The 25,605-nt window shown below is 37.3% G+C and overlaps 1 protein-coding gene and 1 pseudogene across 1 annotated transcript; both read left to right on the top strand.

Moving 5' to 3' along the window:
* Positions 1-7,794: 7,794 nt before the first annotated feature.
* LOC117613158 lies at positions 7,795-9,223 on the top strand (annotated as a pseudogene).
* A 2,614-nt stretch (positions 9,224-11,837) lies between these two features.
* Positions 11,838-13,172, top strand: LOC117613157 (UPF0481 protein At3g47200-like). The gene has a single exon (XM_034341804.1). The coding sequence runs from the start codon at positions 11,838-11,840 to the stop codon at positions 13,170-13,172; it is 1,335 nt and encodes a 444-aa protein (XP_034197695.1).
* Positions 13,173-25,605: the final 12,433 nt, after the last annotated feature.

Genomic DNA, 25,605 nt, shown 5'->3' with positions numbered 1-25,605 from the left:
TCACAAGGGAGCTAGAGCAAGCGTCGTTATAATCACCCTGGATGGAACCTTTTTGGAGCAAGCCATCACACTGCACTTTCCAGCCTCAAACAATGAAGCAGAGTATGAGGCCCGGCTCGTTGGCCTGCGCGGGGCAAAAGAGCCGTTGATCAAGAGGTTAGCTATCTACTTCGACTCTCAACTGATCACTAATCAAGTGTTAGAGGAGTATATGGCAAAACACCTGATGATGATCTAGTACCTAGATAAAGTCCAAGAGCTTTTGAAGGCATTACCTTCGCTATCCAACAAATTCCTGGGGCAAAATACACACATGCAGATGCATTGGCAAGCGAGGGATCGGCGCTAGGCACCCAGTTCAAACATTCAATTTTGGTCGAGCACCTTGATCAACCAAGCATTAAAGAAGCAAAGCCGCCGAACCTGATGCAAATCGATGAGGATTCCAGCTAGCAAGACCGCATTATCGACTACTTGGTAACCAAAAAATTTCCAAGGAAGAAGTCCAAAGCTAGAAAAATCAAACAGAAAGCTGCAAGATGCTACATGAAGGACAACAAGCTTGTTCGAAGGTCATATTCCGGCCCTCATCTCACTTACATAACGTATCTGCAAACTCAAGAAGTGCTTTGAAAACCATGACAACGAATGCGGCAACTATTATGGGGGTAGATCATTCGCTTAGAAAGCTCTATGCATAGGATACTTTTGGCATACCATGAGACAAGACTTCATGGAGTATGTCAAAAGATTTGATCGATGCCAACGATATAAGCTGATTCCTAGCATGCCGACCTAAGTGTACCATCCACAGAATAGCCCGTGGCCATTCATGCAATGGGTCATTGCCTTAGTAGGGCCCATGTCACTAGTATCTGCCAAGAAAGACATAATAATCATCGCCACAAACTGCTGTACTAAATGGATTGAGGTAGAAGCTCTATCATCTATTAAAGAAGCCGACCTGGAGCGATTTGTCTGGAAGAACATTATTTGTTGGTTTATCTACCCATAGTCATTGGTCATCGAAAACAAGTCGTAATTCATTGGCAAGAAGATCACCACATTCTTTGCAAATTATGGCATCAAGTAACAAATGTCAACTCTTAGATATCCACAAGGCAATGGCCAAGTAGAAGCATCTAACAAGATCGTGCTGAATTGCCTGAAGAAACGACTTGAAGGCGTCGTAGGAAAATGGGTCAATGAACTGCCTGGAGTCCTGTGGGCTTATCGCACCACCAAAAGAAGATCAACTGGCGAAACCCCATTTTCCCTCGCCTATGGAATTGAAGCAATCATTCCACCTCATACCACTGTTCCATCCATGAGCATTGAGGTGGGCAGCATGGATCAGAATTGTGAGCAGATGAAGGTCAACTTCGACCTACTCGGGAAAAAAGAGAAAAGGTCATTGTTCGAGTTGCAGCTTATCAACAATAGTTGATGTCCTACAACAACAAAATAGCCAGAGTCAGACAATTCCAACCTAGAGAACTTGTGCTCAGAAAAGCCTCCATTACAGCACAAAGGCATGGATCAAATAAGATGAATCCCAGTTGAGAATGTCCATACGTGATCAGCTGAACTAAGACACAAGATAGTGGAATGTCCATCACCTCCGAAGGTTTTATCCATAAAGTGCCCACTCACATGCTCGGCCCACTAGCAGGTGACCAAGCCCTCTCCATCCCAATTGAAGAAGAACGACATCCAATGTAATTTCATCTATTTATTTACATTCAATAAAACGATGTAATCACACAAACATCAAATATAAGTTCAAGTTTTCATTTAGCCAAGTGTTCAAGAGAATATCCAAAGTGACCTAAGGGAGACACAAGAAGATGTCCAAAACGTCCTAAGGGAGACATAGACAATTTGCCAAAATGTCCTAAGGGAGACGTAGGCAACCGTCCAACACGTCCTAAGGGAGACGTAGGAAACTATCCAAAACATCCTAAGGCAGACATAGGACATATGCCGAAACGTCCTAAGGGAGACGTAGACAATTGCCAAAGTGTCCTAAGGGAGACGTGGGCCACATCCGAAGCACCTTAAGGGAAATACAAAAGAGCACTCTTAAAGTAAGTGGTGGCTAAACATTCAAAATCCTAAAGGAGATACACAATTAAAGCATCAGCAAGCAATTCATAAGACTTAGCAAATTTTTTTGGTTTAAATGAATATAATTTTCATAGCAAAGAGACCAACTTGCCATAATTCAACAAAAGACAGATGGTCAAACAAGACTAATAATTGCAAATAGAAAAGCATATACAAGCTTGAAAAGATAAAAGATTCTCCATCTATTGGTCAACAACCTTCTCAGCTTCCGCCTGATCAACTGCGCCCTCCCTGGCTCCGTCAAGCTCAACTACATGCTTATCAGATCTAGTCATCTGCTCAACAACAGAAGAGTTAGGTTCACTATCTTTTTTAGCAAGGGAACTCTTCAGCACAGACATGCTCTCCTTTATTTTAGACATCTTTGTTTCATGATGGATCTACTCGGCCGAGACCTTGCCAGTTAGATCAACATTTTCTTCTCCAATTCACTAAGCTGAGCAGAATATGGGGCAATAACAGACGAGTTTCAAATGGCCTCAACAACAAAAACTTCTCAATTTTTAAGCAAATTGACAGCTACTTCTTTTTGCTTATCACTCATTTTTTAAGCAAATTGACAGCTACTTCTTTTTGCTTATCCAAGGAAAGACCTCATAAGGTGCCAAGATCACTAGCCTTATGGATATGATCAACTAGCTTAACGTAAGTAGGCGGGCTTCGTTAGTTTTGAGTAGATCATACACACATGCATACTTTGCGGAGTTGGAATTGTCAACCTTCAGACCAGGTGTTCGTATCTTTGAAGAACCTTTCGCTCGAGTAGATGACTTTCTGACCTTCTTAGCCACCAGCATTCTCACTTCCAAAGGAGTCAATGATGCCAAATCGACTCCATGTTTGACTGCTCATAGCTCGGCAAATGAGTCATGATGGTTAGGTGGAGAAGCAGTCATCCCAGTTCAATCTTCATCCCTTGACTGGTGCATACGACTCGAACTTCGGGGAAGAACATCAATAACACTTTGTTTCTCGACAGGTGAACCGGCTCGGGAATAGACATCTTTGCAGGCAAATTGTAGTCTTTGGGCTGGTCAATGGGAGACTTGAGCTGAATGTCCAGAACATTCCGCATGCTAGCAACCATCTTGTTACTCGCGCCGGCAAAATGCTTGACTTAGGCAGACGACGAAGAAGCAGCTCCCACTTGAGTCTTCCCAGCAAACAAAACCTCTTTTGAAGCAGACTTGATCACAGCATAAGGATGTTTGGGCTTCTTCCTTCGCGAAGATACATCCCTTGACCTCGAAGTTGCAGTTTTATCCTTGGAGGACTTGGCGTTAACCTTCCTCTTTGAAGGGGGTTCGGTCGAGGACTCCTAATATTCAGTGAGCAGATCATCTGAGTCTAGGCCATACTACTTCCATCTCTTAACATCCTTGGCAAGGGGTAGACCACCAGCTTTCTCTCGATACTCGCTCAACAGCTAGTGCCATTCGCGCCCTGACAATCGACCTAGCAGGTTGGAGGGAAAAGCCGCCATTTGTACTGCCACCTCTTGTTGTTGTCGTATCTCCTGTGGTGTCCGTTACCTCTACTTCTTCTGGGGTAGATACTGCTCTTCTCCAATAATAAGGTAATATTGGTCTAGCTCTTATTGCTACTGATTCTCAAAAGGACCATGGTTGGATTCTTTATTCTTAAGCTACTGATCATATGACGTTTCATGCGTCTCTCATTCACCATCATTGTTCTCTTGCTTGTTCTACTGTTGCTAATGCCAATGGTGTGCCCTCTACAGTCAGTACTACTGGAAGTGTTGATTTAACTCCCTTTCTCACATTGGACTATACTTTATTGATTCCTACGCTCTCTAATAATTTGTTATATATTCCGCAAATAATAAAACAATTAAATTGTTTAGTATTAATCTATCATACTTTATGTCTTCTTTAGGATCTCAGCAGCGGGGAGATTATTGGGTGTGGTACTAAGAGAGGGGGCTTGTACTATATGGATGATGTGTGTGCGGGGAGAACACACTATACACCCCAGCTATCGAACCTCAGCAAAGGCCGAGATCCAGTAGCCAGCTCGTGACACGCACCATAAGAAGGTGAAGGTGCCACCGTCGCCATCCGACGCGACCTTAAGAGACTGCTCAGTAGATCAAAACTGTTCATTTGAACTCACAACTCAAATGTAAGGTAGGTCAAAACTGCTAATTTGAAGGAGGCGATTAAGATGTATGTGATGGATGATGGGTGTGAGTTTGGGTTTGGGTGCATTACACCAAGAGGCGTAAGAGGATGCTCAATAGACTTGGAGAGTCCAAGAGCGTTGATGAGTGCAAAGTCATGATGGCCATACATCTCAATGGTGATGTAATTTTGGCAAGGTTTTGTCGTTCCCTATTACAACCAAGACGTCTCATGTTTAATAAATTTTATTTTTTATTTAAAAATAAAAATCCGTAAGTTAATTCAAACTAGAGGGGAGAGAGATTTCTCACACCACACACACAAAAATAATGTTATCTGAGACCTCATGTCTAAACTTTCAACTCTTTTGAACAAGGAAATATAACCAAAAGTGAGGCCTCATTTATTCTATGGCATTGATAACTTTTGTTTCATGTCGTCTGGCCTTCATTGACTCCCAACCAATTTGGGCCCCTTACATTTATTTTATGTCATTCAACTTGTGAGCCCTAAACAGTGACTTGTGTCCACTTCCATCATTTCACTTCAAATTACAAACTGACCTTTATTAACTAAAAATCATTTGAAATTTGAAAAAACTTAACAACAAGAGCTAAACTTAGTTGTTTTAATGTGTTCGAGGCTGATTTTCTACACCCGATCTAATAATAACAATCAATTTGATTGGTTAATCCAGTGGATTATTGATAACAAATTCATATTCGATTTGTTAAGTTAATGGATATTTGATTCAATAACCCAGTACGAAATTTATTTTATGTATTTGATCAATTAACCATTAAACGTACGCGTGTTGTTCTTACCGACAACATACTCAGGGTAGTCTTCCATCATATGGTCTATTTATGGTGATCTTGACATAGGACCCAGGGTAGTCTTCCAATGCCAAAGATTGTTTGAATAGACAAGCTTTCCCATCTGAATTCACCCTAGCCAAGATTATTGCAACTCACACTTTGCTTATCCAACAAATATCCTTTCAAATTATGTAGGGGAAAAAGAAGGAGATAGAAAACATGCATAGAGACAAAAACCCAAAAGCAAAAAGAAATAGCAAAGTCTGAAATGCATCAAGGGAATGCATGTCTTCTGCAATCCGAGAAGGAAACCTAGAACTGAACCCAAACACTTTACTTTTTTTTTTTTTTTTTCCTTCTTCTTTGGAGTTTTTGCAGCTGTAAAATGCATCCAGATGGGAGTACTACTGACTGAAATTGATATATAACTGACCATATTAACATAACATGCCAGTGAAGCAAAAATCAACTAACCCTTCAATTGTGAGGTGGAGTGCAAAACGGAAAATATTTGAAGCTGTTTGGAGCTCCAAACCAAACTGTCAAAGCTGAATGATGGTTGGAGAGAAAACGTTAAAATTGCGTTTTTTTTCCACAGGCTTTTAATGATTGGCAGATGCTAGCTATCATTGGCCTCATAAGTTGTTTGTTTCCATTGATTGTCCCACAAGCTTTAACTCTTTCTAATAACATGAAAAAATATCTATGTTCGTTCTACACTACTTCTTCATTTGTGTTATGGGGAGATCATATATATATATATATATATATATATATATATATATATGACCAGCTACTGAATCTTATTCAACCGTGGTAACTAGCTAGTGTTAAAAAGAGAGGTCACAGATACAAATTTAGACAACTACTGCCACTGCCATCAGGGTCTTGGCGTCGGCCCACCATAGATACCGCCACCTATTAGTGTGACATATCTCAAATTTCAAGTAAGTTTTTCACTCTAAGCCCTAATTGATAATAATGTATGATGTTTTTCATTTGATTGGAATTAATATGTGTATAATTTATGGTTTGTTGATCTTGATTTGATTTATTGGAACATTGATGATTATTTTTGTTATCATTAATTGATATGAGTGTTCGTTTTGCGACAAGTCTTTTTTTTTTTTTTTTTTTGGGTTTAAATTTTTTTTTTTCTAATGTTTACACCATGACTCCTCATAATAAATCATGGATTAATTCACTACTCTATCTTTTTTATTTATTTATTTATTTATTTATTTGTTCATTAGAGAAGAAGAATATTATATTTGGTTGTCTCAAGATTGTCTCCTATGTGAATCAAACTCGAGTGCATTTTAAGAGAAACGGGGAGAATTTGGCCCACTTTGCCGCCACCCCTATATTAAGTTGCTAGCTTGCAGTCTGCATGGTTGGATGTTATAGCCTTTGTGTGGGTGGTGTCTTTGTTATTTGCTTCTTTGGGGTTTAAATTTGCTTTGTTTATGTATTCGGTTGTTTTTTATTATCCCGCTTATTGTTTGGGTCTTTCCCTTTCCCTGTATTTTGTTCTTATTTCCGTGGATTTTTGTCCTTTGTTAATGAAATATCATCTTCGACCAAAAAATAAAATAAAATAAACGATGAGCCGGCTTTGACCTTTGAGATTTTAGGGGTCTCATGCAAAATAATTGGAAGTATTTAAGGACACTGTTTTCTTTTTCGTGCTCTTTGACTTTTAAATCACAAATATTTGCCTTTACAACTAATAACCACGTTTTACAATTAAATATTTGTGCTTACATATTTTACTCTGGCTCACCACTTCTTATTTTTCTGGTGCTCTTGGTCTTTGATCAGTTTCTTTAAAAAATATAAATATCAACTCTTTGACTAGTTTTGTAACAGTGTAATATTATTTTAACTGAACGCAATAAAATAACATTAATATACATAATATAATATTTTGAAGGCGCTCTTAGAAGTAAGGCCCTGTGCAGTGGCCCACCCACATAAGTCAATCATCTCGACCTTTTGGGCGGTTAGGCGGTTGGGTGGCTGGACAAGAATGCCACAACTTGTTTGTAGAAAGGCCGGAGAGAAGAACAACAGAGCAAGGCAACGCGATTTACTTTACTTTTCTTTTTAAAAATCGTTGCCTGCACTGCACATGTTTAGTTTTTTATCTATCAAAAGACCACAGCATGCTGCAGCTTGAGAGTGAGGGTAGAGTAGTCATTAGAACTTATTAGAATATGCATTTCAGGCCAAAAAAAGGAAGAAGAAATAATTAGAAGTGAGTTTTCATGTGTTTTATTAATTAGGACCACCAAAAAAGAAGTGCAGAGATAGTAGAGTCTGATGGCTTAACCTAGAAACACTTATATATATATAATAAGCGCATATTGAACAAAAAAAAATACTGTTGAATTATTAATTTAATATAGATAAGTTCTTTGTCGATTTAATCTCCAACACAAGGAAATAAATTGCAAGTTCTTCTTTTCTTTTTTTCTTTTCCCAATTAATCAATATATTTAAAATATGAATGTGCATCATGCAAGTCCTTCAAAAAAAAAAAAAAAAAAATCATCAGTGAATATCTTTTTTAATTAATGAAAAAAAAAGTTATGTCATTTTGTGCCATCATTATTATTATTATTATTGGTGGTAAAAACCATGTAGAATTTAGCATTAATTATTTTTGGACAATTATATTCAGATATTGCAAGCATATATCTACAGTCATGGCAAGTAACAAAGGGAAAGAAATAGTTGATGGTGAGAGTACGTCTGTTCATATAAAAGATGAATCCATTGTTGAAGGCTTGAAAAACACCATAGAAGACAAGCTTCGTAGCCATAGCCATTCACCCTTGCCTCCCTCGTGCTGCATCTTCAGAGTTCCCGAGGTGATTCGGAGACACAAGGAAGAGGCTTATGAACCTAACATTGTCTCCATCGGACCCATCCATGGCCAGGGCCGTGAAAAAAAAATTCGAATTCTTTGAAGATGTGAAACGGTGGTATTTACAATGCCTTCTCTCCTCACACACGGATATAAGTTTGGAGTGCTTGATCAAAGCGATCATGGGGTTGAGTACAAGCGCCCGCAACTGTTATGCATACCCGTTGGGTGATCTCAGTAAAGAATACTTTGTAGAAATGATGATACTTGACGGTTGCTTCCTGTTAGAACTATTTCGAAGGGTATATTTTAATGAGGTAGGAAAGGACGACCCCGTTTTCAACGTGTCCTGCATGCGGGAACATGACGACCCCGTTTTCAACGTGTCCTGTATGCAGGAACATCTGTACCATGACCTTCTGCTGCTAGAAAATCAACTACCGTGGTCTGTGCTGGAGTGTTTGAACAACCTAACTGCCAATAGCCCCGGCCAAAGAGGCGCCTTCCTCACTTTACTTGTGCTCAACTTTTTCAAGCAATCTGAGGCGGATTTGTTGATGTTGAACATCAATTTGAAGCCCCAATATGAGATTTTGCACATACTTGATCTGGTAAGAGCCGCGATTGTTGATGGATACAACCCTGAGACGTCGAATGAGCCTGTGGAAAACCAGCAGACAAAGAGAGAACTAAAATTGCCTCAACGGATCCCAAACGCAACAACTCTTTCGAAGGCAGGCATTAAGTTCAAAAAAATCCAAAAAGAGGGAGAGTGCATAATGAACATAAAGTTCGAAAAAGGGGTTTTTAAAATTCCGGTGCTGGGAATTGATGAGAGGACAGGGCCTCTGTTCAGGAACCTCATCGCCTTTGAACAATGCCACCGCAGGCCCCGGCACAAGATAACATCCTACGCTGTTTTGATGGATAACCTCATCGACTCCAAAGAAGATGTAGATTTTCTTTGTGACAAAGGAATATTGACCAATTGGTTGAACCCGGAGGATGCTGCCCAATTCTTCAACAAGCTTTACAATGACACCACCGTCATGCGGTATAACTACAGTGGTCTCTCCGAAAAAGTGCATGATTATTACAAGACCAAATGGCACAAGTTTATGGGAATATTGAGGCGCGACTATTTTTCTACCCCATGGGCAATCATCTCTTCCATTACGGCCCTTATCCTCCTGGCCCTCACCCTATTGCAAACCCTATATACTATTCCATGGCCTGAATTAATTTTTGTTAATTTCCTTCAGTACTAAATAACAACGCTTAATAAGCTTGGATATCCCTATATCTAATAATCTGTTTTTGTGTGTGAGGTGAGCTTTAGAAACTTGTGAACAGCAGCTGCTGGTAGCCTACTTAATATTTGTGTGTTCTGTTATGTTCTGTTCTGATCAAGGTAAAAACCCAGGTATTTTCTGTTGGTGTATAGGTGTAGCTGCTGTGATGGAATTAGAATAGGAAGGTTCTATTCTATTTAGGAAGGCTGCCTTGGATCACAGTCCAAGTGTACAGCAGAGAATGTAACAGCATTTGCCACTTGTCATTATCTTATAGGGTTATGATTGATTGGTTAGATTGTGTGTTGTTATAGGGAATATATTCTTTGTAATGGTTTTGGTCAGCAAGAGAATATATGCATGTTTTTGGTGCTGAGCTGATTCACAGCTAGCATTCTTCTCCAAGCTCTCTCTCTCTCTCACACACAGAAATCTGACCTCCTCCCTTCTCAAAAGCTCTCTGCATTTTCATTGAGATACAAATTTAGACCTCCTAAACTGCACCACAGTATTTGTTTGGTTTTTCAGGTACACATGTTTCTCTCTACCCATTTTATCTCAACTTTTTGGTGGGCACAAAAATAGCCCCAGTTTCTAATTTTTCTTCCTCAATTGCACAAATACTAAGCCCCAACTACCACCGCCTGCGGCCACTGCCGTCGGGGTCTTGGCGTCAGCCCACCAAAGCTATTGCCGCCTATTAGTGTGAAATATCTCAAATTTCAAGTAAGTTTTAAACTCTAAGCCCTAATTGATAATAATGTATGATGTTTTTAATTTAATTGAAATTATGTATATAATTTATGGTTTGTTGATATTGATTTGATTTATTGGAACATTGATGATTATTTTTGTTACCATTAATTGATATGAGTGTTTGTTTTGTGACGAGTCTTTTTTTTTCGTCTAAATTTGTTTTTGTGATTTGTACACCATGACTCCTCGGAATAAAATCATGGATTCACTACTCTATATATATATATATATATATATATATATATATATATGTATATTTTTATCATTCACTAGGAAGAGAGAGTATTATATTGAGTTGTTTCAAGATTGTTTCCTACGTGACCCGCATTTGAGGGGAAAGAGGGAGAAGAATTTAGCCCACTTTGCCACCACCCATATATTGCAGTCTGCAAGGTTGGAGGTTGTAACCTATATGTGGTGGTATCTTTGTTATTTGCTTCTTTGCGGTTTGTTTTGTTTATGTATTCGGTTGTTTCTGATTGTCCTGCTTATTAGTTGGGACTTTAACTATACTTTGTTCTTGTTTCTGTGGGTTTTGTCCTTCATTAATGAAATATCATCTTCGACCAAAAAATAAAATAAAATAAAAGATAGCGGCTATGACCTTTGAGATTTTCTCATGCAAAATAATTGGAAGAATTTAAGGACACTGTTTTCTTTTTTTGCGCTCTGTGAGTAATTTTTGTGCTCTTTGACTTTTAAAGCACAAATATCTGTGCTTACAGGTAATAACCACGTTTTACAATTAAATATTTGTGCTTGCATATTTTACTCCGGCTCACCGCTTCTTCTTTTTTAGGGGCTCTTATGACCGTGGTCTTTGATCAGTTTCTTTTAAAAAAAATTTATCAACTCTTTGACCAGTTTTGTAACAGAGTAATATTATATTAACTGAAGTCAATAAAATAACATTAATATACATAATATAATATTTTGAAGGCGCTCTTAGAAGTGAGGCCCTGTGCAGTGGCCCACCCACAGAAGTCAGTCATCTTGACCTTTTGGGCAGTTGGGTGGCTGGGCAAGAATGCCCATAACCCGTTTGTGGAAAGGCTGGACAGAATAAGAACAGAGCAAAGCAACGCGATCAACTTTTCTTTTTAATAATCTGGCCAAAACGAATCGTTTTGGACCAGATCAATATCTGTTTAAAAATCGCTGCCTGCACTACACGTGTCTAGTATTTTATCTATGAAAGACCACAGGATGCTGCAGCTTTGTGTTTTATATGGGGTCAAGCAGCACGCTGAGCGTGAGGATAGAGTGGTCATTAGAACTTAACAGAATACGCATTTCACGCCCCAAAAAAAAAAAAATAATAAATAAATAAAAGAGTAATTAAAAGTGAGTTTTCATTTTTTTATTAATTAGGACCACCAAAAAAGAAGTGCAGATATATTAGAGTATGATGGCTTAACCTAGAAACACTTTAATATACATATATGCATCATGCAAGTTGTTCAAAAACAAAAACAAAAAATTCATCAGTGAATATCTTTTTTAATTAATAAAAACAATTTGTTTCATCCATGAATAATGAATATATAGTAATAGTATCACTTCAATTATACGGGTGGTTTTTGTCTTAAAAAAATTGAAAATTCCCAAAGTAAATATTTTTTTTTAATTTTTTTTTTTGGGTGTGTGGAGCTCTTAGCTTTTTAAATGTTGCCCCTTCTCTTAAAAATTTATAGATCCGTCATTGGTCCTGTGCACGCTATGTGAATTTTCCATTTTGTGCCATTATTATTATTATTGTGAAAATCATGTGGAATTTAGCATTAATTATTTTAGGACAATTATATTCAGATATTGGAAGCTTATATCTACAGTCATGGAAATTGAAATAGAAAGAGTTGATGGTGAGAGTACATCAATTCCTATAAAAGATGAACCCACTGTCGAAGACTTAAGAAAGAAGCTTCTTGAACATTCGCCCTGGCTTCCTTCGTGCTGCATCTTCAGAGTTCCCGAGGTGATTCGGAGACAAAAGATACAGGCCTATGAACCTAACATTGTCTCCATCGGACCCATCCATCGCCACCACCGAGCTGAAAAATTCAAACTCTTCGAAGATGTGAAACGGTGGTATTTACATTGCCTTCTCTCCTCATCCCAGTATGTAAGTTTGGAGAGCTTGATCAAAGTGGTCATGGAGTTGGGTAAAAGCGCCCGCGACTGTTACGCGTACCCGTTGGATGATCTCAATGAAAAAGACTTTGTAGAAATGATGATACTTGACGGTTGCTTCCTGTTACAACTATTTCGAAAGGCATATTTTTGTGTGCTAGAAGAGGATTATGACCCCGTTTTCGACGTGTCCTGCACGCAGGAACATCTGTACCATGACCTTCTGCTGCTAGAAAATCAGCTACCTTGGTCTGTGCTGGAGTGTTTGTACAACCTAACTGCCAATTGCCCTAGCCAAGTGGCCTCCCTCACTTATCTCGTGCTCAACTTCTTCAGGCAATCCTCGGCGGATGAACTGATGTTGACCCACAGCTTCAGCCAGCCACATAAGATTTTGCACATACTTGATCTGGTAAGAACCGTGATGGTTAATGGATTCGAGGAGAAGTTGGATGAGCATGTGGAAAATAAGCAGAAAAAGAATGAACTAAACTTGCCTCAACGGATCCCAAACGCAACATCTCTTTCGGAGGCCGGCATAAAGTTCAGAAAAAGACAAACAAAGGGAGAGGGATGGTGCATAATGAACATAGAGTTCAAAAAAGGGGTTTTTACAATTCCGCCGCTGGCAATTGATGAGAGGACAGAGCCTCTGTTCAGGAACCTCATTGCCTTTGAACAATGCCACCACTTTCGCCTGCACAAGATAACATCCTACGCCGTTTTGATGGATAACCTCATCGACTCCAAAGACGATGTAGATTTTCTTTGTGACAAAGGAATATTGGGCAATTGGTTGAACGCGGATGATGCTGCCCAATTCTTCAACAAGCTTTACAATGACACCAGCGTCAGTTATTACTACGCTGATCTCTCCAACGATGTGAATGAGTATTACAAGACTAAATGGCATAGGTTTATGGAAATATTGAGGAGTGACTATTTTTCTACCCCATGGAGAATCATCTCTTTCATCGCAGCCTTTATCCTCCTGGTCCTCACCCTAGTGCAGACCATATATGCTATTCAGGAGCCTTAATTAATTTTTGCTTAATTTCCTTCAGTACTAATTACCAACGCTTAATAAGCTTGGATATCTAATAATCTGTTTTTGTGTGTGAGGTGAGCTTTAGAAACTTGTGAACAGCAGCTGCTGCTAGCCTACTTAATATTTATGTGTTCTGTTCTGTTCTGTTCTGATCATGGTAAAACCCAGTTATTTTCTAGTAAAGCAACCTTGCTATTCTCCTGCCAGACTTGTACCTACTTACACACCACGTTTTGTCAACGCGTCATTGTGATCATATGTTAATCGCATAACTTTTACTCTTACGAGGAAGCATAATAGTGTAAAAAGACTAGTGCTTCCATTTCCATACATAAGGAGAAAAAGTTGATTGAATTGAACTGAATTAACGGACAAATGGAGCAAATGGAGATGACAAAATATCACCTTTGGAGCTGCAACAAGTTCGTTGACGGGGCAACAGGCGTAAGAGGATGATGGGTGATGGATGATGATGGGTGTGAGCTTGGGTTTGGGTGCATTACACCCAAGAGGTGTAAGAGGATGGTCAGTAGACTTGGAGAATCCAAGAGCGTTGATGAGTGCAAAGTCATGATGGCCATGCGTCTCAATGGTGATGTAATTTTGGCAAGGTTTTGTCGTTCCCTATTGCAAGAACATGTCTCATGTTTAATAAATTTTATTTTTTATTAAAATAAAATAAAATCTAGGTAACTTTTGTTTCATGTCGTCCGGCCTTCATTGACTCCCAACCAATTTGAGCCCCTTCATTTATTTTACGCCCCTCAACTTGTGAGCCATAAACAGTGACTTGTGTCCACTTCCATAATTTTACTTGGAATTACAAATTGACCCTTTATTAATTGAAAATCACTTGAATTTTGAAAAAGAGTGCTACTATTTCTACCCATTTGTCCTATTTCCTCACCTACTTTATCTTTCCACCCACCATATAAATTTGAAAAAATACAATCCTATCTTTCCACTCACCATTATTCCTAAAATGCCCTTTAATTATTAATTCAAGTAAATTATTCAAGTAAATTTTCCTTATGAGCTTGTATGACATAAATGCTCTTCCCAGTCCTAATTCGACATGTGCGGAAGGGATCCTCATTTGCTAACCCATTTTATGCTTCATTCTTCTGCCATTATTGTCTCAGTTAGAAGATAAAGTTCAATGCTATTTTTAGTTTTCGACTTTTTGATGTTCTGTTTCTTTACTTTAGAATTAATTTCAGAAACTTACTTTCAATCATATGGGAAATCACTAGAGGGATGTTGATAATTATCAGTGTTCCAAAGCTCGTCCAATTCTTCTTATCTCTGCAGTCCTTTTCTTTCTTATTGTTATTAGTTCCTCCATTGTTTTTTTCACAATTCTTCTTGAACATTTGGTGCCGCACATTACATTCTGCATCTTCCTTCAGAGTTAGAATCGCTGCAATCAATATGAAGAATAAATAAACAAAAACCAACCATCATTCAAGAGAAACATGCAAAGAGGAAGCTCGCGCTTGAAGGCATCGATCTTCCTCTTCTCTTCCCTCCAATCGCTTAACAAAATCATCAAGCTTGGACAGCCTCTCGGACACATTACCGATCATTGAAAACCTCCTTGAGGAAATCACTGATCGTTTTAGGCACAAAACTGGGTCTAAAATCCAAGCTCAGTTCAGGAGGAACCGAACCCATTTGAGAGAGAGAGAGAGAGAGAGAGAGAGAGGTGAAAACGAGAATCAGAAATAGTGCAAACCTATTTTCAAACTCTATTTTTCATAAGTCCTTAGAAGTCATTTTACAAAAAGAGTAAATTTATCTTTAAAATTGTGAAGATGAAGTGGGTGGAAAAATATGATAGGTGAGTGGAAATAGTAGTACTTTTTGAAAAAAACTTAACGGCAAGAGATAAAATTGGTTATTTTAATGTTTCGAGGATGATTTTCTACACCCAATCTAATAATAAAAAACAATTTGATTGGTTAATCTAGTGGACTATTGATAACAAATCCATATTCGATTTGTTAAGTTAACAAATATTTGATTCAATAACCCAGTACGAAATTTATTTTATGTATTTGATCAATTAACCATCAAACGTGTTGTTCTTACCAACAACATACTCAGGGTAGTCTTCCACGTTGGTCTACTCATGGTGATCTTGACATAGGACTTAGGGTAGGCTTCTAATACCAAAGACTCTTTGAATAGACCATCTTTCCCATCTGAATTCACCCTAGCCAAGATTATTGCAACTCACACGTTGCTTTTCCAACAAATATCCTTTCAAATTATCTGAAGAAAAATAGGGGAAAAAGGAGATAGAAAACATGCATAGAGACAAAAACCCAAATGCAAAAAGAAATAGAAAAGTCTGAAATGCCATCAAGGGAAGGAAAGCATGTCTTTTGCAATCTGAGAATGAAAACCAGAACTATAGCAATAAAAAATAAACGCAAAAGTTGTCAACTAGTTATTTGGGCAGCAAGTTGGCTATTTGAAAAATCTTGAAGTTTGTTCAAATGTTTACAAGGCTTTGCGTCTGATTTTGGAGAGAGAGTCATCTTGTGTTACTGTCGAGCCTCTATATTTATAGGCAAAAGTCCATAATGATGACGGTGAAGGCTAAAGCATGATATTTAAGTGTTGTCCAAAGTCAGCTGCTGATCTGTCCTCGTGAGTCTATCCAAAGGTAGGAGAATGGATATTTCATATGAAAATACGGGTTTCAAGGGATGTCCCTTTGATGTGTCATCTTTTTGTAGCTTGATAACCAGTCGGAATACGGGTTCTCTTGGTTTTTGGGTCAATTATCTAGCCTAATTTCTCGCTAAGAAAGACAGTGGTCAAGTCATTCTTAGTGGCGAAAACCCATCTTCAGACAGTCACGTGGTTAACTGGTAATGGTTATCCATTTTTTAACTTTAGTGTGGGTTAAAACTAGAGTCTTTTCTCAACATGGGCTTTTGAGTGGGTTTCATTAATTACTAGCCCAAATTCAAAAAAGCCATTTTCGTTGGTTAATTAGGCTTGGGTCTAATGTAATCTTATTTGAAAACAAACCAACTTTGGCCCATTTTTCAAATATGGCACAAAAATATATATTATCATGGTTTATGTTATTCAATTTTGGCTTTAATGTGTTTATTCCGGGTGAAGAAGGGTGAGAGAAGAAGAAGAGAGTGTTTGACGACTTTTTTGTTGCCAGTTTCCGGAAAATTTTGAGGCTGGTAATGGTTTGCTCAAGGTGTGGATATAAGAGGAGTTTTTGTTAGGGGTTATAAATTTTGAGGGGTGATGTTTCTGATGTTGGATTATGTGCCCAGTTTGGCATTGATGTGCTATGAAAATAATTGCTGTCAAATTTGATGTGAGAGAAATCAGCTGTGAGAGAAAACTGTTTGGCGTTTGGTAAATATTTTGTTAAACTTGATGTTGGTACAATAATCAGTTTATATGCTAGAAAATATATGGGGTTATTTTTAGAATTATGAAATTTTCATTAAATTCTAGTACCTCTCCAAACTGTTTATATTTTCTATCATATTTATTTTTTTCTTGCATAATCATTTTATTTCTTGCATTTCTAAATTGTTTATATTTTGTTGCATAATATCTTCTTTTTTCTTTTTTTTCTTGCCCTTGTCTTAGCCTTTTGGGGTGGAACCAAAAAAGGCAAGGCTGCCACTATTCACGTGAATAGTGGCAGTCCTTGCCTTGCCTTAGCCTTTTGGGGTGGACTTGCTTTAAGGCAAGGGCTGCTAATATTCATGTGAATAGTGGCAGCCTTGCCATTTGTGGTTCCACCCCAAAAGGCTAAGGCAATTACTATTCATTGTACTTTATTTCCTATTTTTTTATACTTTAAACCATTAATTTTGAAATATTTTGTAATTAAATTTTCGGATAAGATTTTTGGTTACCGCATGTCCATCATTTTTCAAAAAAGATTTTCGGATGAGAATCTCGGTTGTCATGTGTCTTATTCCAGATAAAATTTTCAGATATTCATAAAGAAAAAATTATAATCTCAAATTTCAGATAAAATTTTCACCCTTTAAAATTGTGCCACATGCCCTACGTCAAATAAGATTTTCATATATTTAAAAAAAAAAATTATAATCTCATATTTCAGATAAGATTTTCATCCTCTAAAATTGTGTCAAGTGTCCCATGTCAGATAAGATTTTCATATATTTTTAAAAAATTATAATCTCATATTTCAGATAAGATTTTCGCCCTCTAAAATTATGTCACGTGTCCCATGTTAGATAAGATTTTTAGATATTTTTTAAAAATTATAATCTCATATTTCAGATAAGATTTTCACCCTCTAAAATTGTGCCACATGTCATCTCTATCTTCTGAATCCCTCTATAAAACTACACCATCAACTCATACCTCTCACACAATCTCTTATCTATTCCTTCATTTCTCAGAATTTTATAAAACACATTATACTCTCAATGTCAAACTTGAGGAGGGTGTTGGAAAGGCAACAGAAAGAAGATGAAGAAATCAGGCGCAGACGTGCTGATGAAGATCGAGAGGCCGATGAAGAAGAGGAAGAAATGCTTGCAGCAGCGGCGTGTATGCTTAATCAATTAAGGCAACACCGCCGTCATCGTGCCCAGAATGTGGATAGACGTAGGGAGTCTCGAAGGTAAGAATCTCTTGGAAGATTACTTTATCCCAAATTCATTATATCTTGTTTCTAAGTTTCGAGAGAGATATAGAATGCAGCCATATTTGTTCCAAAAAATCATGCATGATATTTGTAATTATGACACATACTTCATTCAAAAGTATGATGTTGTTGGAGTTTTGGGTCTTCTCCCGGAGTAAAAACTTACGGCTGCTTTGCGGATGCTTGTTTATGGGGCATCTGTAGAGCAGAGCAGGTGAATGAGATTGCAAGGATGGGAAAATCAACTATCCTAGAGAGCTTGGTGAGATTCTGTTATGCAGTGAAAAATTTGTACACGAGGGAGTACCTTCGCAAACCCACGCCGAGGGACCTGCAAAGGCTTCTACAAAAAGCTAAGGCTCGAGGTTTCCCAGGAATGATTGGAAGATTGCATGCACTAGCAGTGTAATAATTGTCCTACTGCTTGGCAAGGAGAGTACGGGAATCGGAAGGGCCAAAAAAGTATAATTTTGGAGGTCGTAGCTTCATTCGACTGTTGGGTTTGGCATGCCTTCTTCAGGGTTGCTGGATCTCAGAATGACCTCAATGTCCTTGGTCAATCCCCGGTGTTCGACGAGGTATTGTGAGGTCATTCCCCCCAGATCACGTACCAAATCAAAAAACCGTATACTCTGGTGCGTACTACCTTGCCAACAGAATTTATCCTAGGTGGACGACATTCGTGAAAACAATTCTGAAACCCCAATCCAAGAAGGAAACAAACTTTGCTGCCTTTCAAGAAGGTCACAGAAAAGACGTGAAAAATGTGTTTCGGTATCTTACAAGTTCGTTGGGCAATTATTAGGGGTGCTGCTCGGATGCTAGATGAGGAGGTATTGCGGAGCATTATGATAACTTGCATCATCCTCCACAACATGATTGTGGAGGATGAGTATGATTATAATACTCCATAGGTGTTTGAACCCGATCCCATGAACACGGGGTTGACAAGAATATATGAAAGGCCGATGGGACCAAATGGACAACCAATGGAGCCCGTACCGTTACTTCGGGATGGTTGATACAACAACCCCATAATTGATCGTTATCAAGAAATGCAATCTTCACATGTTCACGAGAGAAGTCAACTTGACTTGATCGAGCACTTGTGGGAGATGAAAGGCAATCACAGTGGATGAAGTCAAGATTAGTGCTTTGTTTGGAATTATGCTTTATTTTGTGTGTGGTGTTTTTTGGAATTATGCTTTTATTTATTATTATTATGCTTTTGTGTATGGTTTGTTTTGTGTGTTGTTTGCAATAAATTAAGGTTTGATTTTAATTAATCTTTGTTTTGATGCTCAAATGTTTTTAATAAATAGTCATATTATTTAATGCTTTTTTTATTGAATAAAAAGGAAACAATACAACAATACAACAATATAACATATGGCAAAGGTGTTTCAATACAACCTAATGGTTTTCATCATTTAACCAATCCGTATTGCTAGGTCCGTCGTCATGGAAAAGTTTTCTTCTCATCACATCCCTTTGTCTATTTTTCCAATGGGCCTTTGTTTCAGGAGACATATGGCTCGTATCCATGGCCATGATTTTCATCTCTATCATCCATGTCTTTTTCTTGTCCATGCTGTTGTTGAATTACAAATGCTTCCTCTCATGCCATGTCCGCTTCATCTCTTTTCAAGTCTCTCTCAATTCTTAGTGAGGTGTGCTTAGCTATTTGCTCCAATAATTGTACACATTCATTGTTCGAAGTGCCCCCTCTCTTGGCCTTTGCCGCCTTTCTCCCATAGGTCTTGGCGGATGTGGGAGTGGTGACTCCATTTCCGTTGGGGAGTACAATGGCGAATCATGGAGCGGCGTCTCATTCAACACAACCAGCGGACCGGGGGGAATAATTTTGAATCTCAAACAATCATTCACAACTTCCCAACATTGAAAATGCACGAAACTTTTTTTGCCTTGCCCCATGGCACCGAACCACATTTGTGCTTGTATGATCTATTAAAAATAAATAATTGAAAGTGCAAGAAAAAAAAATTATTATGCAAGAAAATTAAACTATTTTGAAATGCAAGAATAAAATTGATTATGCAAGAAAATATAGACAAATTGGAAATGCAAAAAGAAAAAAAAAAGATTATGCAAGAAAAAGAAATAGAATATGCAATAATAAAAAAAGTTACATTAAATTGATTAAAATGGCAATTATAAATATTTTACCTCATCGGCTAGATTTGGACCGCTTCGAGTGTTCTCCCTTGCTTTTGTCAAGGCATTTCTCCATTTCCCTAACTCTTTATGCAGAATTTTCCATCTACAAGACAAGGTCATTTCGGTTCGAATGGAACCCGATCTTTGACAAAATTCTCCATGAATTTTGCTCCACATATGAGAGAACTTCATCTCATTGCCCGTGACATGGCAATGACTAACGTTCACCCAAGACTAACACAACGCAATATCTTCACTACAAGGAAAAACCTCTTTTGCGACGAAATTTTTAGCGACGCACAATATTTTGGTCGCCAAAAAGCGCATCAGCGACGAAATTTTCGTAGTTAGTCGCCAAAAAGTTCGTGATTTTTAGACATTCGTCCTGACTTGAGTCAACTAAATAGCGACTAATTTATCAGCTAAGGGCGACGAAAGTTTTTGGTGGTTAGGCAAGTACTTGGCGACCAAACATATATTTGGTCGCGATTGACTGAATTGGGTGAGCGCGAAACTCTAAATGTTGTGGCGACGAAAATATTGGGTCGTTGAGTTTTAATGTGTTGTCGCTAAGTTAGAATTGGCGCTTAAAAATTTTCGTGGGGTCGGCGACCATTTGTTTTTCGTCGCAGATCATTGTGCTTGCCATAAAACGATGTTGTTTTAAGTATGTTAGCAAATTGGCGACCAAATAGTTTTTGGGGCTAATCTAGAGAGTATAAATACAAAAAGTTCCCAACTCGTTATTTCCTTCTTAGACCCACTCTCCGCTGCTATCACATTGGTGAAGCAATCCTCCACTGACGTCGGCAGAGCAATCCTCCATCTCGCACGACTTTTCCTACCACGGTCAAGAATCGACGGCCATCTGAAAACTCCATCGCCGAAGTCCTCCTCAATGCGTGTTTCAATGGAAAGCTTCTGGTGAGTCTACCTTGTCTCACTTACCTTCATTTTATTTTGAGCGCTGATTTTCAATTGTAGATTCCATTTGGTTGATGAGAAAATAATCAAGGAAACTCGGAAATAGATACCCAGGAATTTAAATCGAAACTGAATTTCAGTGCTTGATTTTTCCTTTTTGATATCTTAAATGCTTGAACATTCAACAGTCCAAGTTTTCTGAATACAATGACTTTTCTTTTTCAAGTGGTTATTGTGGGTTTTATGTCAAATTTGAGTATGGTTTTGTACCTGATATGAATGCCCTGTTTTGCATTTGATGTGGGTTCTGTGTCAAATTTGAGATGTTTCACTTGCACACGTACCCAGTTAATTCATTTTTTATGTTTTAATTATTTTCCAAGTCTTGAATGTTTGCTTGATACTTCTGGATTAAATCTGAATTTGTTTACTATCTGTTGGAAGAAAGAATATAACAATTCATTTATATAATTGAAGTAAAAAGTTAGAAGTTGGAAGTTGGTCATGTGGGTGTGTATTCGTTTCAAGGTTCCTTTGTCTTTGTCTGTGAGCATTTGTTTTTGTTATTATTATTGATTTTTTTTGCCAATGTAGCTTATTGAGTTCTCTTTATAGTTTAGATATAAGCTAGCTGCATAGTTGTCTCTATATTTTATATATAAGCTAGCTGCAGGGTCATCGTCTCATGGATTAACTCGTCAGTTTAGCAATTATTTTTCTATCCCTTAGTATTGGTGTCTAAGTGTAGTACCACTGAATTGGACAATAGAATTTAACTGATGGAGTATCATCCTTCAATGTTGGTTTGATTGTTTTGGAAATCCTTTTCAAGCTCTTCCAGCCACTTTTTTTTTAAAATTTTTTTAAAATTTTTAATTTTTAACAAACCATTTTGGCTTTATGTGATGATCACTGGTATATTGAATTTTAAACAAGGTCATTCAATTAGCTTCAAGGGTAAATTTTTGTTAATTTGAAATGGTTTTTATAATTATTTAGGGTATATATGATTAAGAACTGTAAAAAATAATAATTTGTTCTGGAATTGAGATGAAGAGCCTAATTACTAATTTCAGATAATTCATATACTACATGAGAGACATGTGACCTTAAGCCTGACTTTATTCATTGTACATGTTATAACTGTATAAGGTGGATGTGTTGATTACAATATTACTTTGAACCATTTGGTTTTATGTTGAGACTTTTATCTTGGATATTTGGTGCACAGTGACGATTATAGTGATTTGGATTGAAGTGTTAGGTTGTCTTTTGTTTAGCCACTAAATGTTTCTTAATTATCTTCAAGTTACTATATGTTTTCCTTAATGTGTTTTAAGGGGTAAGGTCTGTAAGGTCTGTATATTGAAGAAATATCTTCGAGTTAAGGTTTGCATATGTCCTCCCCATGTAAATGAAATTGCATGTGCGTGTTATTTTCCTTCCCTATTGATAAAGCATGATGTTTAATCATTTTTTGATGAATAATTCATTTATCTAAAGCACGTTTGTGATGAGAATCGATGTCATTACAGTTGAAGTATGATGTTCAATCATTTATTTTTATTTTTTCAAGGAATGATCTAGTAGTATATTGTTGTATTCTCTCTTTGTTTATGTGTTTGTAAGTGTAGAATGACACTTACGAGGGCTGCTACCTTAAGCAACAATAACAATAAGAAGAAGAAAACTTTAACTCTACTACCACCACAGCCACTTGAGCAACCATGTCGGCTGCCACAACAACAATCAACTCAGCCACAAGAAGGTACTTCATCAGCCTCAGGAGGGGGTTCCCGCCAATAGGGTAACTGATACCATATTTTGTGCCCTTAATTTTTATACCTTTATTTTGTGCACTCTAGTTACTGATTTTTTGAATTTTTGTCGTCTAGATGAGGGAATGCATACTCAAACTTCTTCATAGATGAAGAACACTCGTGGCCGAACTGTGGGGCTGGCACTTGTGATGTTGTGAAAAAGAGGAAGAGTTTGATTCCAATACGGATGGATCCATCCCAGAAATTGATGGCGACTATTGAAGCTTAGAAACTGTTCGTCTCCGAGATTGGGTTAATCACTTGCAATAAATCTCCATTGAATGTTTTAGGTATGAAAAAAGTGAGCTTCGAGACGAAGAAATATATGGCATTGGGATTGCAGGTAATCTTATATTCTTCTTTGATTATAATTTAATTTTGTTCATTTAGCCCTCTTTTTATTTCAATTCTTCATTGTATTCTAGTGGGAACTGAAAAATTTGTCCTTCAATGTTTCTATTTGCATTGAAAATTATAACTAATACTTGTTTTGTTTATGGTTAATTGATATTAGTTTATGTTTGATGTGGACTTAACATATCCGGATATATGGAAATTTATTACTGACCATATGCACTCAACTTATAAAGAATGGAAAGCAAAGCTCCACAGACACTATAAGCAATATGCTTCTGCCCCTGATCTTGCACGAGAACACCTACCCCTGAAAAGATCTTTGGTACTCGAAGGATTCTAGAAGAGTGGCATTATTTGGTCGATACGTTGCACACAAATGAGCAATATCAGGTATCTAATGTATCATAACAGCTGCAATTGTTGGGAACTTATTCTAAGTATCAAATAGAAAAAAAAAATTAACAATTCATGTATTTAATCAAAACAGAAACGCTGCAAGACCAATGCCTAGAACAGAAAAAAGAAAGAGTTTGATCATACAGGGGGGTCATGTCCTTTCCTAAAACATATGGAAGCTGCTAGAGAGGTTTATAATTTCTGGTCACTTTAAATCTTTCTTTATTTATTATATTGCAATAATTTCAAGTATTTCTCATTTTCTTTTTGTTGGGAAAATGTAGAAGGGTGAAAATCCTACATACATTAGCAATTGGAACAACATGCATATTCTTAAGGGTAAGAGCATGTGGATCAATGAGGCTGCTGAAATTAAAGGGGTAAGGAATACATAAACCTACTGACAATTAACTATTGACTTGCATAATCTGCAATCCAAAAAATCAACTGACTGGTCATGCAAGTTTTTGATGACCCATTATTTTAGATGCTAATTGTGTACTTTGGTTTTAGCATCATATAAAGGCTTTATCCATTGCAAATAGAACTAATTAATTAGAAACACAATGAAAATATGTGTCTGAGTTTTCTAAATTTTCCATGATCTTATATATTGATGACCAAAAGTGCATGCTAAGATTGTTTTGAAACAGAGCTGCTGCAGTTGTAATTCTCTTCCTCTTTGAAGGCCCAATTTCCAAACACCTATTAAATAAATTCAGTTCTAATAACCCGTTGTGCTCTTAGAAGTTAAAATTTAGGCCCAATTATAAGGGGGCCATGTTGCTCGGCAAATATTTATAATCCCTGTTTTTGGAAGTTTCTTGTTTGTATTGTTGTTGCTTTTCAGGAGATGCAGAAAAAGATCTTTATAAGATCTGTGAGTATTTTCAAACTTTCTGCAATTTGCATATCCAAAGAGATCTATTCCATTTTTATGTGCCTTTTCCTTTCATTATTTGCTTCAAGTTTTTTTTTTTTTTTTCCTTTGTGACTGTTTGATTAGGATAATTGGCATTGCTAGTTTATGAACAAAATTGGTCGTACTGGCGTACCATTTACTTCATTCTTTTTATGCATTTATATATATTTACTTATCTTTATTTTGCTTCTTTTTGTAGAAGAAGATGAATGAAGAGTATGAGAAGGCCAAGCAACAAGTGGCAGAGAGTTCAGGAACTCCACTAGATCAAGTCACACTCCCTATCCCACAACAATTAGAGATCATGATTGTAGAACTTGGGGTTGCAAAGGGCAAGAGGATTCGAGGCTTGTGTTCTAGTCTTCGAATGGAGAGTTCGCATAGTGGTGGAGTTGCCTCCTCTTTTGCTACAGAGCAAAAGGTTGAGGAACTTGAAGGCACAGTTGGTGAGTTGAAAGGCACAGTAAGTGAGCTTCAGGGCATAGTGGGTAAACTTTTGGATGTCATTGAGTGGATGCGAACCCATGATGGTCCTTTACCCTCACATTTAGGTGTTCTGTTCCAGCATGTTGGTGATTCTCCTTGTGATGATGATCAAGGTAATAATGGTGGTTCACGTAATGTTTATGAGGATCTTGATGATATTGGAAATAGTCATTAAGTTGTGTGTACATCTACATACTTGATGGTTTTTGTATCTAGCCTACCTTGGGGGTTCTAGGGGCTTTTGTATCTAGCCACTTGTTGGTTTTTGTACCTAGCATACATTGACATGTGCTTAAACAGCTAGTATCTTTTGAATAGTAATTATGCTATTTCTATTAATTTCATCTATTTACTGTTTTTCAAAAACTTTGTGGAGTAAATAATATTCTGTTACAAAGCTTAAAATATAAATAATTATTTTTTAAAAAAAATAATACACTTTTTTGCGACGAATTAGTTTTCATCTCTCAATTGACAATACCAATATCTATAGTTTTTGGCGACTAATCTATTTCGTAAGCCCATTCATTGAAAAATAACCAAACCAACTAACATATGCTACAAATAAACTACATCTTTCATGACCAAAAAATTCGTCACTGAAATATTCAGGCCACCAAACATTTATTTCGTCGCCAAATAATTCCATGCTTGCGGGAATTTTTGGTATTTTGG

The sequence above is a fragment of the Prunus dulcis genome, unplaced genomic scaffold (assembly GCF_902201215.1).
Source record: "Prunus dulcis unplaced genomic scaffold, ALMONDv2, whole genome shotgun sequence".
NCBI classification, from domain to species: domain Eukaryota; kingdom Viridiplantae; phylum Streptophyta; class Magnoliopsida; order Rosales; family Rosaceae; genus Prunus; species Prunus dulcis.
Note: the sequence above shows the minus strand (reverse complement) of the source record. Positions and strands in the feature narration are given on the sequence as shown.